Genomic DNA, 12,937 nt, shown 5'->3' on the forward strand with positions numbered 1-12,937 from the left:
AAAGAATGCAACAAAAGAGAATGGTGTGGCATCGACTTGCATTCGTGGAGGGACAGATGAGGATAAGCCAGACAAAGGTGATCCCTATGAGTGATCCATTTCAGGTGATTTCTGAGCAGTATCCCCAGGAGGAGGGAGCTTCAAAACAGGATCCACCACTGAAAATAGTTCTGCAGAGCCAAGTGCCGCTTCGGATTGAACAGCATGGAGGAGGGGGGCGTAATTCTTTGAAAACATATGGATTGAGGCCCAGGTAGCAGCTCTACATATTTCAGAAACCAGGATATTCTTCAAAAATGCAGTAGATGTCACTTGAGTTCATTCTCACCCCCTGGGGCAGGCTGAGCACCTGTAGACTTATAACAGATACAGATACAACCTGATACCCATCTTGGAAGTCTTTGAATAGAAATACGGGCTTCCCTTAGACCTATCCACAAAAGATATGAAGAACCTAGGCAATCTCCTTAACTACTTAGTTGTATCCAAGTAGAAGGCTAAGGCCCTTCTAAAATGAAGGGCATGAAAGTGGGATTCTTGCTGAGAATTGTGAGGTTTTTGGAAAGAATATCAGTAGATGGATAGACTGGTTAAGATGAAAATCCGACGCAACCTTGGGTGGGAACCTGGGAGGTATACATAAAGAAACCTTCTCCCCAAAGAACATGATGAAAGAGGAATCTGCCATGTGAGCTCAAATTTCCTTGACCCTACAGGCCAACATGACAGCAACTAAGAAGGTCGTCTTCATAAACAAATGAAGAAGGGAGCAGGTAACCACTCCTTCAAACAAATATCTCGTGAGGTGGCTGAGGACTGGACTGAAGTCCCAGGATGGAGTGGGGTGTCTAAAGTGGGAAAATAGTTTACTCGGACTCATCATAAATCTGGACAATATTGGGTGACCAAAAATAGAGATTCCCTCAACTGGAGGATGGAAGCCAAGTGTACCGTGACTGAGCTGATGGATAACATGGATGTCTTCCAATCCAGGGCATAATTCAGGATAAGGGAAAGGGGACCCAATTCAGGTAGGAGGTACTGACAACCACATCAGTCAGCAAATCTTTTTTAATTCTTCAAGTTAGTAGTGCAGGTTGGGAGTTTTCCTACTGTGTAATATAACACTTGCTGAACCTTCATGGAGCAGAAAACCTCTGTTACCAAGAACCATCCAGAAGCCATGCTCTGAGATGGAGACCTGCCAGATTGTGGTAAAGCACACTACATACATCTGAGACAGGGGATGAGGAAAGGTAGGGAGCTTGACTAGCAGTTATACACAGAGCTAAATCTGAAAAGGGTACCAAGCTTATCTCAGCCAGGTAGGTACTATGAGAAAAACTCTAGCCTTGACCTGCCTGATCTTATCACCCTTAAAATTAGAGGTGTCAGGGGAAAGACACAAAACATACTTCTTCCAAGGTAGAAGAGAGGCACCCTTAGGCAGAGCTGACCCAAATGCTCCCTTGAATAAAGACGATGATACTTCCTGGTTTTGGAAGAGATGAAAAGATCTTTCTCTGGCCATCCCCATCTCTGGAATACGTTCAGCTCCTATTCACAATCATGGGAAAAAATTGTCTGCCAAGGGCATCTGCAGTGGTGTTCCAGATGCCTGGAAGGTAGGCTCCTGAACTTTGGATGTGGTTGGCTATGCACCAGTTCCAGAGTTTTACAGCTTTGACGCACAAGGAAGGGGATCTTGCTCCTCCCTCCTTGTTGATGGAAAACATGCAGAACAAATTGTCCATCATGACCCTGATTGCTTTGCCCTGATGAAGGGCAGGAAATGAATGCAAGCATTTCTGACTGCCCTGAGCTCCAACAGGTTGGTTTGGAGACTGGTTTGTGGGCCATCCATCTGCCTTGAACTGCCAGGGTACTGAGGTGGGCACCCCTGCCTAACAGGGATATTTCAGTTGTTAGAGTCACTAACAGGTCTGGGAGACACCATCACAGATATGGAGTTGCTGTGTTCACAGTTCAAGGAATTCTTTACATGCAAGGGGACCCACTGCCTGTCCATCCAAGACATCCCTGGTCAGAGAATAGGCAGTTCTCAACAAACCTGGGAAGCAGCAGAGGTGTAACCCTGCATGATTGGTCACAAAGGTACACGCTGCCGTATCGCCAAGGAGTTGAAGCCAGGTCATTATTGATGTCTCAGAGTTTCCCTGAATAGTCTCTCAGTCCGGACAGTCACAAATCTGTCAAAGGGAGGAAAGCTCCGGCTGTCACTGAGTACAATAAACTGAATTCCTTGCATTGGTACTAATGTGGATTTCTTTAATGTTCAGCCGTAGGCCCAACTCTCAGAGCAAGAGCCTTCTGATTGGATGACTACACTCCCTTGAAAGAGCAGCCTTTGAGAAGCTTATCATCGAGGTAAGGGAAAATGAGAATCACTTCCTGCTGAAGATAAGCCACCACTATGGCTAGAAACTTCAGGAACACCTTGGAACCAAAGACAGACCAAAGAGGAACACTCCGTACTGGAAATTATCTTGGCCCATAGCAAATCACAGGTATTTCCTGTGCAATCAGTGTACGGCTATATGGAAGTAAGTGTCTTGTAGGCCGAGGAACAAAAATCAATCCTTTTCCTCTAGTGTAGGAATTACAGCTGCCTGACAAAGTTCCTCCTCTACTTTGATGGGTCCTGCGCTTATTTCGGGTTTGCTCGCCTCAGAGATTCACTATGTGGGTCAGGAAACAGCTCAGAGACTTTCCTCTCTGGTAGAAGCCACAGCCCAGGTCAATTCCTCCTGTGTCTGACCAGGAGTTGGGAGGTTTGGGGGGAACCCGGGCCCGCCCTCTACTCCGGGTTCCAGCCCAGGACTCTGTGGACTGCCGCTGTCTATAGTGCCTCCTGGTATAGCTGCGCAACAGCTACAACTTCCTGGGCTACTTCCCCATGGCCTCCTCCCAACACCTTCTTATTCCTCACCACAGGACCCTTCTCCTGGTGTCTGATATTGCTTGTACACCTCAGTCTTCTAGTCTTCTCACTCTCAGCTCCTAGTGCCTCTTACTCCTAGCTCTTCGCATGCACGCTACAAACTGAAGCGAGGTCCTTTTTAACTCAGGTGCCCTGATGAGACAGCCTGTCCTAAATGATTCAAGCAGTTTCTTCTTAATTGGCTCCAGGTGTCCTAATTAGCCTGCCTGCCTGCCTTAGTTGGTTCCAGCAAGTTCCTGCTTGTTCTGGAACTGCCCTTGTTACCTTATCCAGGGAAAAGGGATCTACTTAATCTGGGACTAATATATCTGCCTTCTAACACTCTCCTGTACCCATCTGTCCTGACTGTCACAAGCTGCTAGAGTCACCATCCTGAAGTTCTGAGGCTTCATGAACTTGTTCAGCTATCTCAGATCAGCCTCCAACCTCGGTCCTATTTTAGTGGTAGGAAGTATATTGTTTAGAACTCCCTGTCATAGCATGGAGAAGGAACCAGCTCTATCGCTCCTAGCTGGAGAAGACAGTCCACCTCCTGTCTTAGAAGAAGTTTGTGAGAGATAGGCCTGAAGAGAAGTGGGGAAACGGTCAAAACCTGGATGGTGCAGTCCGATGTTATGATCTCTAAGATCCATTGGTGCATAGAGATTCACTTCCAAGTCCGGTGGAAATGGACAAGGTGGTCCCCAAATGGAGGGAATTGGGCAAAAGGGTGCAACTATAAAAATCAGAGGAATAAAAGGAATCAAACCCTCAACCAGCCCATCAAAACTGTTGTGTAGATGGGTGTTTTTCAAAGTTCAGGTCATGACCCAGTAGTGGGTCGCAGCAGGCTAGTGCCTACCTGTTCCAGCACTGCAGTTTACACCAGAAGCAGCCAGCAGTGGGTCCAGCATCTAGGCAGGGAGGCCACGGGGCTCCGCACGCTGCCCCCACCCTGAGAACCGGCTCCGCACTCTATTCTCTCAGCAAGTCAAAATGCTGACCCTAAGTTACTACTTGAATAACAGTCAGTCTTCAGCAACAAGTCTAGTAAATCAAACACTCCGCATAGAGGAAATAAAGTCAGAAAGAAATAAAGACTCAGTGTAAATCACAATGAATGCAAGAATCTGAATGCTTCTTGGCATTTAACTTCAGTAAGTATCATATCTTCACTTTTTATCTAGAAACAAATGATCCATTTCCCAGTGGCGCTGTTTTAATGGTCATCATTTCCTTACTGTTTATGTAAAACCTAAGAGGTTGCAGGAACTAAGAAACATCAACATACAGCAATTTGAGGTCTTTTCCCCCTACTTGAAAGTAATAAATTTGGGAATTATCAACTTCCTCTTCATCTCTAAATGCAACATTTATTACGGGGGAGACAGGCAGGCTTTCTTCATCACTCCAAACAAACAACACTGACACAGGTCTCCAACCATAAAACTGATCAGTGAATGACAAAGCTAAACTAAATGCTGTGAAGAGAAGATAAAAAATGTGTTTTTCTGTTGTTTAAAATAGAAGCACTTTTTTGACATGATGCATTTTTTTAAGAAACCCATTACAAGGAGTGAATGAAGTAAAGGATTCAGCAATTCTCTACCCATTACTGTACCTAAAATATTCCTATCATCACCATGCCTATCATTATGGTCTTGCATAGTTAAGGAAGCATCAAAATCATCTCTTTTTCAGAATCTTTACATCACTGTCTCACCTTTTTCAGAACCCTTTTTAGTAAATATGCAATGGGGAATCTCAACCAAATTTCAGTCACTAATTAACATTTTATCTCCAATGTATATTTTGTGTTTGTATGTTGATTTCCCCACAAAGAGTGCACCTCTACTGCCTGCTATGCAGTAACAACGTAACATCAGAACTAATCAGCCCCTCACACATTCCAGTTCATTTGCATACTTGGGAAGAATCACTATCTGCCTTGGTTGTCATGGCTACCTTTGACGACTGATTTGCCTCAGAAGACTAACATTATTGCAGAGAAGGGGCCCACAAGGAACAGTAATCAAAACAGAGTGGGTTCAGATAAGCTCCCACTGTACTCCTTTGAGTCTGAACTATAAGTTACACTGCTTCTTTTCAAATGGTAATTCTTACTTTTCTCAAGAAGGGTTACATGAAAATAAGCAACAGAACTACAGCTCCTTTTCATCTATTAGTTATGCTTCTTACAAATTGGAGGCTATGGTTTTGAACATTTACCTTTTTAAAGAATAGGAAATTATAGACATGAGTCCCTATTCAAACTGTTACCCAGTTATAAAGTCTGTCATTTAGAAGCTGCAGTAACAGCAAAGTTGCATTAAAACATGTTTCGTTTGCAAACAATTTAATTACTTGCAATATATTGGTCAATATGGCTCTGAGTGGTGAAATACAGAGCTTCAAAGATGACAATTGCAATAAAACACATATTTACGACAACTGCCATGTAGGCCTTCTGATTTTAGGTTTTAACTAACAAACACCAAAAGAATACTGAACCCACAATACAAAAAAGCAATTTTTTTATTCAATAAACACTGAAAAAACATCAGGAATGGTTACATGTAATAAAGGTTTGTCTACACAAAGCAGGAGGGGTGTGATTTCTAAAGTGCACATATGTCTTGCACATTAATTGGTCCATGTAGCCCCTGTTGGTTCACACTACAGGTTCCCAGGAGCACTTTATTGTAGTGCTGTGACCCCGAGAGCACCCACATGGCAGAGAGCAAGGGGTACCCCAGCATGTAGCAGTAAGAGTCAGTTGGTCTGACCAACTCATTGTTGTCATAATCTGCATCTAAAACATGTCATGTAAGGTATTATATGTGAACTGGTAACATGCTGGTCACTAGTATCACTGCATGGTGTAAGTAGGGGTGATATATGAAAAGTTATAATGTATTTGGCAGACAGGGCTTACATCACTTCACCCTAGACAAAGAAATGTGAACCCATCTGCCTGAATATGTCTCCAGTGTAAACTGACAAAAAAAACCAATGAAAGCACATTTACATAAAAGGTAAACAAAGCAATCAAATGATTGACAGCCACTTAACTATCTCAACAGGGGGAGGCGAGTGCAAAAATTAACCTGGCATCAGCTCCATGATGGACACAGGAAGCTGAGACTCCAGGAGGATTCCTGATTTTAAAAACTGGGGCTTTGTCTATACTGGCAAGTGAAAGACAAAACTTTTGTCATTCAGAGGTGTTACACATACACACACACACACCCCGAAAGACAAAAGTTTTGCCTACGACAAGCGCCAGTGTGAACAGCGCTTTGTCGGCAGGACTGCCCTCCTGCCGACAACACTAACTCTGCTTCGTTGCTAAAAGCTGCATAGTGTGGACATAGCCACAGATAAAACTTTAAAGATATAAGCAGAGAGAAAAAACATTTTGGCATCCTTCATCTGAAGAGACAAAGAAACCTAGCACTCTGAGTTCTATGTTGGAACCTGGCTAAGAACTGCCCAGCCGTGCTGCAAGAATAACGATGGTGAGGAAACTACTTTGAACAAAAGACTCTAGTTTGTTAAGTTTTAGAAGCAAATTTTTACTTTCGTTTATTTGGAACCATTTCTATCCCAATTCTTTCTACTTGGTATCACTTAAACAGCTGTCTTTGTTAAAACACGTTGTGACGCTCTGTACCTCGGGAGAACATGCAGCACCCCCATGTTCATCTTTATAAAATGATTGTGTGGTATCCAATGCAAAGTTTGTCATGTTGGGTGTCTTCTGAAGGCTCACAATGCACTGAGCATGGTGTCACAAACGATAGTTAAGGGTTAATGTTCTTTTACCTGTAAGGGGTTAACAAGGAAACCAAACACTTGACCAGAGGACCAATCAGAAAACAAGATTTTTCAAATGTCCAGGGAGGGAGTTTTGGGTGTGAGGTTTTTTTTTCTTTGTCTTGGTTCGGTGGCCCTCTTGGCTCTGAGAGGGATCTCTCTATCTCCTGGCTTTCTAATCTTCTGTTTCCAAGTTGTAAGTACAAGGATAGTAAGACAATAGGTTTATATTGTTTTCTTTTGTATTTACATGTGTGTAGTTGCTGGAATGTTTTAAAAAATGTATTCTTTTGGATAAGGCTATTTATTCATTTTTTTTCTTTAAGCAATTGACCCTGTATATTGTCACCTTAATACAGAGACTATTTTAATGTCTTTTTCTTTCTTTTTATATAAAGCTTTCTTTTTAAGACCTGTTGGAGTTTTTTCTTTAGTGGGGACTCCAGGGAATTGAGTCTGCAGCTCACCAGGGGATTGGTGGGAGGAAGAAGTCAGGGGGAAAAATCTCTTTGTGTTAGATTTACTAAACCTGACTTTGCATACCCTCTGGGTGAGGGGAGAGAGAGATTTGATCTCTCGGTACTTGTGTTTCAAGGACTGGAAGCAGGGAATATCCTAGAGTGCCCAGGGCGGGAGAATCTGGGAGGAGGTAAGGGGGAAGGGAAGTGGGTTATTTCCCTTTGTGGTGAGACTCAGGGCATCTGGGTCTTGGGGTCCCCCAGGGAAGGGTTTGGGGAGACAAGAGTGAGCTAGACACTGAAATTTCTGCTGGTGGCAGCAATATCAGATCCAAGCTGGTAATTAAGTTTGGAGGTTTCATGCTAACTTCTCATGTTCTGAACTCTAAGGTTCAAATCTGAGTAGGAGAGTTAGGACATATGGTTGTTATAGTGATGTTATAATAATTGTTACAGTAAGATTATAATTTCATGTATATAGCTATGAAGCTGAAAATGTATCCTCATGGCTTAAAGCAAGTCCATGCAAAAGCTCTCCAAGAATAGAGAGGCAGTTCACACCTCGTCAGAGCACGGATGGGACAAACCCAGTCCAGCCTCACAGGAACAATGGACACCGGCTTAGGCAGCAGCAAAAGAATCTGTTAAACCCTGAACGGAGTCACCCCCTTTCTTTGGGCAGTTTGGGACTGCGATGAGGTAATGCTCACCTCACTCTGAAGGGGGGTGGGGGCAAAGCCAAGAGGAAAGAAAGGACATGATAAAAGGGAGAGAGATTTTGCCATGCTCTCTCTCTTCAGCCTACATCTACAGACACCACTGCCATCAAGCATCTGAAGGGGAGAGCTTGGCTGAAGAGCAGCCAGCCTGCGGTGAGAAGCATCTAAGTTTGTAAGGACACTGAAAGTGTTAAGACGGGCTTCGAATGCGTTTTGCTATTATTTCATTTGACCAAATCTGACATGTTATGCTTTGACTTATAATCATTTAAAATCTACCTTTATAGCTAATACATTTGTTTATTTTACCTGAGGCAGTGTGTTTGGTTTGAAGTGTCTCAGAGGCTCCCCTTGGGATAACAAGCCTGGTACATATCAATTTCTTTGTTAATCTGAAGAATTTATATAAGCTTGCAGCGTCCAGCGGGCATAACTGGACACTGCAAGACAGATGTTCCTAGGGTTTTTTCTGGGACCAGAGATATTGGCTAGTGTCATTCACTTGCAAGTAGCTGGGAGGAGTTTACATGCCAGAAGCTGTTGCGTGAACAGCCCAGGAGTGGGGATTCTCACAGCAGAGCAGGGTAAGGCTGGCCCCCAGAGTCAAAGATTAGAATGGTCTAGCAGATCACTGGCCCAGACAACACCAGAGGGGAATGTCACAAACATATTGTTTTAATCACACAGTGTTTCAAACTGAAGAGTAAAATCCACAGCCAAACTAGCAGGCTGGTACTGTGTAGTGTCTCTTTAGAGGCACAGGGAACTTGATAGTTTTGTGAGTGCTACAGTGAGAGGGGCTGAGCACTGCAAAGGAAATAATATTGGGAAGAGTCGAGATTGTTGGTGTCATGCTGCAAGGATTAACCAGGCTGGTGGTGAGGTCATTGTACTGTAACCAGACTGCTCTGAGCCAAAACTGCACAGCACAGAAGCACCCAAAGTTACAGAGCAGGTGGTGACAACCCCTTACTGGTCTGGGTGAACGCCCCAAGTACCACAACCAGTACAACAAGAAAACTAAGGAATATTATAAAGAGATTACTCTCTTTCCAGTACAAGCTGTACTGAAAGTCCCCAAAAGCCCAGATTTTTGGACATCCCCATGAGACTCAGAAATTGCTATTAATGAACTCTCCAAAATAGAAGCCCTAAAATGAGTAAGTGCTTTATTATTTAAATAGCACACACATAAAAGATTCTCTCAAAATGTAAAGAAATTCAAAAAAAGATTTAGTTTAGCATTACTTAAAGTTCCTCCCTATTAACAAATACATAAAAAGTACGAAATACAAAGTGAAGGATTTAATAAGGAACACAAAGTTGCAGAGTCAAGCACTAAAGTTAGGAAATGCTGTAGTGAACATTGTCTTTGCAGCCTTAATTTGGCCCCCTGAAGCTTATACATCATGATGCAGCCTTCACTAGCACACAGATTGATTACCTATGAAAAGTTTGGTGTACTCTACTTGCCGAGCATCACATAACTCTGTGGCAGAGGCAGGAATAAAATCCAAGTCTCCAGGGTGGCATTCAACTTCCCTTTCTCTTCTTGCAGTCCCCTGCCTCATTCAGTACAAGCCTTCCAACTTCTGTAACAAATGCAACCGGGGTGCTACAGACAATAGCCTTCACTTCACAACCTTGATTCATCCCTAGAGCAACTCCACCCTGTGCACTCAATGAACCATGGGTCCTGGTTAAAAAAAAAAAAAAAAGTAGTATGTAAACATGTAATTAAAGACTGTGTGCTTGTCTACACTTAAAACTGTGCAGTGATTCAGCGTAGACACCACCTACACCAATAGGAGGGATTCTAGCACTGTCTACATGGGGACTTAGATTGACTTAACTGCATCTGGATTTTTCACACTCCTGAGAGACACATTATGTCGACCTAATTTTCTAGCACAGACCAGGCCTGTGTCATAACGCATACACACAAGGTGGCCAAATTAAGACTGCATGAACACAATATTCACTCTGGCACTTCCTAAATTAAGAACACTTGACTTTGCAAGATTTTAATCCTTTTTAATCCTTGTAAGAGGCCTTGTAATGGATAGCAGATGAAAGCAATTGTGCTGTTTCCCTTTGCCCGTTACAGAATCCAGATCACCCATATATTAGATCTGCAGGCTGTATCTGATTGTCCATCTTTGACATCATGAAGGCTCAGTATAGCCACATAAGTGACGTTAGCTTTGCAAACTTTGTAAACAATGCATGACTCAGCATCTATTTTTTTTTAATTTAATTTTATTTACATTTGCCAGAAAACCCACTCAATCTAAGAAGTGTGTCCATCTCTTAACACCCTGAAAGATGATCAGGAAGGGTTAAGGTCTTCATCTTCCACATCCTCGTACCAATCTGAGAATATGCATCTAGGGCTGGAATAAAAACTACTTTCCATTGTAACTAGTTGTTGTGCGTTTTCTGGCTACTTTTACCCATGTTTCGCTTCAGTGTTTACAGGTGCAGTTTTCACATGAGGAGCACAGGACATCAGATGTTCCAAGAACAGGCTGGCCCCTTTATTTTGGTTTCCTAATCAGCTACAAAGTACCAACAGGCCATTTTGAGCTTTTTGCTTTTTTATCTTCCCTTCCCCCTTTTAGTAGGGAAAAGGCTGTGACCTCCAGATTCTGCCACTGCAAGCAGACATTGAGAGGGGAAAGGCAAAGATGATACAGGCTCTGAGCCTTCTATTCTTTCAGCTGCTGTTACAGTAACCATTAGTTGCTTTGGTACCTCTCCCTCAGGTCTGATTTTTTAAAGGAGCGGCCCCACAGGTAGAATGAAATAACCTCCAGCTGCTGCTAGTGGCAGAGGAGGCACTTGAAGATAGAGGCTGTCTACCCCCAAATATGTACTTTTCATTAGTAATGAATGTATGCCTCCGTGGTGAGAAAGATAGCTGCTGCTGGACAGAGATTATAAGGCCACCAGCGACAGCTGTTTGCACTCCCTACTGCTACTCTTCCAATTAAAGGAGTCGTTTATTTTCACCCATTACCTAAAATAACTGTACACTTCTTAGTTCAGAAAAGTTACATAAGCACTCAGTGCCAAACCCACTCTCTAGAATGGAGATACTTGTAGATTATTTAATTGGAATGCTGGATTTCTTACAATGGGAACAGACAAACAGAACTAAATGATACAGTTACGGAAAGAGTTCTTTTGTATGAACAGAGTAACTGACTCCCCTGACTTTTTGCAGGTATTTAACAGGCTGGTTTATTTTATTAATAAAACTGGATTTGAGTTCTGTTGATTACTGTTCAGGACACCCGCACATGTGTGTTTTCCCTCAGCCATCCAGCAAGGGCACCCCTGCCTCAGGCTTCTAGCTCCCCAGCCATTGCTTTTCTAGGGTGAAGACCCTTCTGAGGGGGCATTTCCAGGCTGCGCAGTTCCCTGCTTCATTGTTGCATCTGAAGAAGTGAGTTTTTTTTACCCATGAAAGCTTATGCCCAAATAAATCTGTTAGTCTTTAAGGTGCCACTGGACTCCTTGTTGTTTCTGCTTCATTGTGTTAGTCCCAGCAGAGACAGCAGCTTGCTTTCTGTTAACCCTTATAAGTTACCTCACAGTTCTTTCTACGCAAGCCTATTTTATTCTTAAGATAAAAGCACTACAAAGAAAGCACATTAAAAACAATAAAAGAACTTACATAAATGCTAATAAGCTTACCAAAGATCACTCCAACCTTGACATGGACTCTGGCTGGAGCAGTCCTTCCAAACCCCACCCAAGGGGTTTCTTTTTGGGGTGCATCACTGCATCAGCTCAGAATAAGCACACTCATAACAAGTTTTGTCCACCTTTTATACCAGGGGTTATCAAACTGGGGGTCGGGACTCCTCGGGGGGTCACGAGGTTATGGGGGGGGGGGTTGTGAGCTGTGAGCCTCAACCCCTATACCCCGCTTCACCTCCAGCATTTATAACAGTGTTATAGATTAAAAATAAAAATTATAAGGGGGGGGGAGTCACACTCAGAAACTTGCTGTGTGAAAGGGGTCACCAATACAAAAATTTGAGGACGGCTGCTTTATACAATTCAGGGATTTTTGAACTGGAGTTTCTAGGGGCAGGTAATTAGTTTTCCTCCTCAGGTAGTAGTTTCAAAAGGGTGGATTCAAAGTGGGTCAATTTGCATTCCCTTTATCCCCAGTTAGCCTCCTAGGAAATCCACTTCCTACATATTGATCTAAAAACCCCTTTCAAGTTCTTAATACCTTCCAGAGACTGCATTAGTCACTCTCCTAGAAAAGTTACATACATATAATTCCACAGTAACATATACACAACTGCTTGAACCCCAATAAGATTTACTTTAATTCAATAAAGTTCATTCGGGATATTGCAAGAAATTGTCAGTTTGTCACATTGCTAATGATCAAGAAAAAAGGACTTCTATTAAGCAATGTTAGTGGACAGATTCAGCTATTCTTACCTGCAATAATTTGTTTGAGGTAAATGTGATGCCCAACAGGAACCTGGAGATGAGTACTCTGTGGCAGCATTAAGCAGAAAAGTTTGGTGTCATGGGTGACTTCTGTTTTAGAAATCAGTTTGCACTTTCTGTAGTACAGCCCTAAAAGAGAAGGATTGAGAGGTTTTTTTGTTTTGTATTGTATTTTTTTTTTTAAATATGCCTGGTAAAGCAGCAAAGTTAGGCTTGACATGCAAAAGGATTCAGAAAACTATATTTTTATGGGGTTTCTACATTGTGATAAATCTAATCTTGGCTTTCTAGTCTTCTGCACCTGTTAGTGGTGTCAGCATAAAAAGTTTTTAAAGTATGTACATTTCACCCATATACAACACTAAAAATTGCAGGGTGGATTTTTTTTTTTGTTTTAGAGATTTTATAAAAAATATTTTGGTCTGGAAATTGAATATATATTCCTATGTTATACTCTTAAAAACAGATCAAGGAGTTTGGGTTATCAGCTGGCACAAAATTGGGAAAGTGCAGAAAGAGGAGAGAAG

The 12,937-nt window shown here is 42.5% G+C and overlaps 1 protein-coding gene across 4 annotated transcripts in view; it reads right to left on the reverse strand.

The window, feature by feature from the left end:
* Positions 1–12,937, reverse strand: part of LOC127049412 (cytochrome b5 reductase 4) — an 81,747-nt gene that overhangs the window by 21,067 nt on the left and 47,743 nt on the right. For all 4 annotated transcript variants that reach the window (XM_050950154.1, XM_050950153.1, XM_050950155.1 and 1 more), the window contains one exon: positions 12,399–12,539. In XM_050950154.1, the coding sequence (XP_050806111.1) occupies positions 12,399–12,539 (141 nt within the window). The remainder of the gene's footprint in view (positions 1–12,398; positions 12,540–12,937) is intronic.

The sequence above is a fragment of the Gopherus flavomarginatus genome, chromosome 4 (assembly GCF_025201925.1).
Source record: "Gopherus flavomarginatus isolate rGopFla2 chromosome 4, rGopFla2.mat.asm, whole genome shotgun sequence".
Taxonomy (NCBI): Eukaryota; Metazoa; Chordata; order Testudines; family Testudinidae; genus Gopherus; species Gopherus flavomarginatus.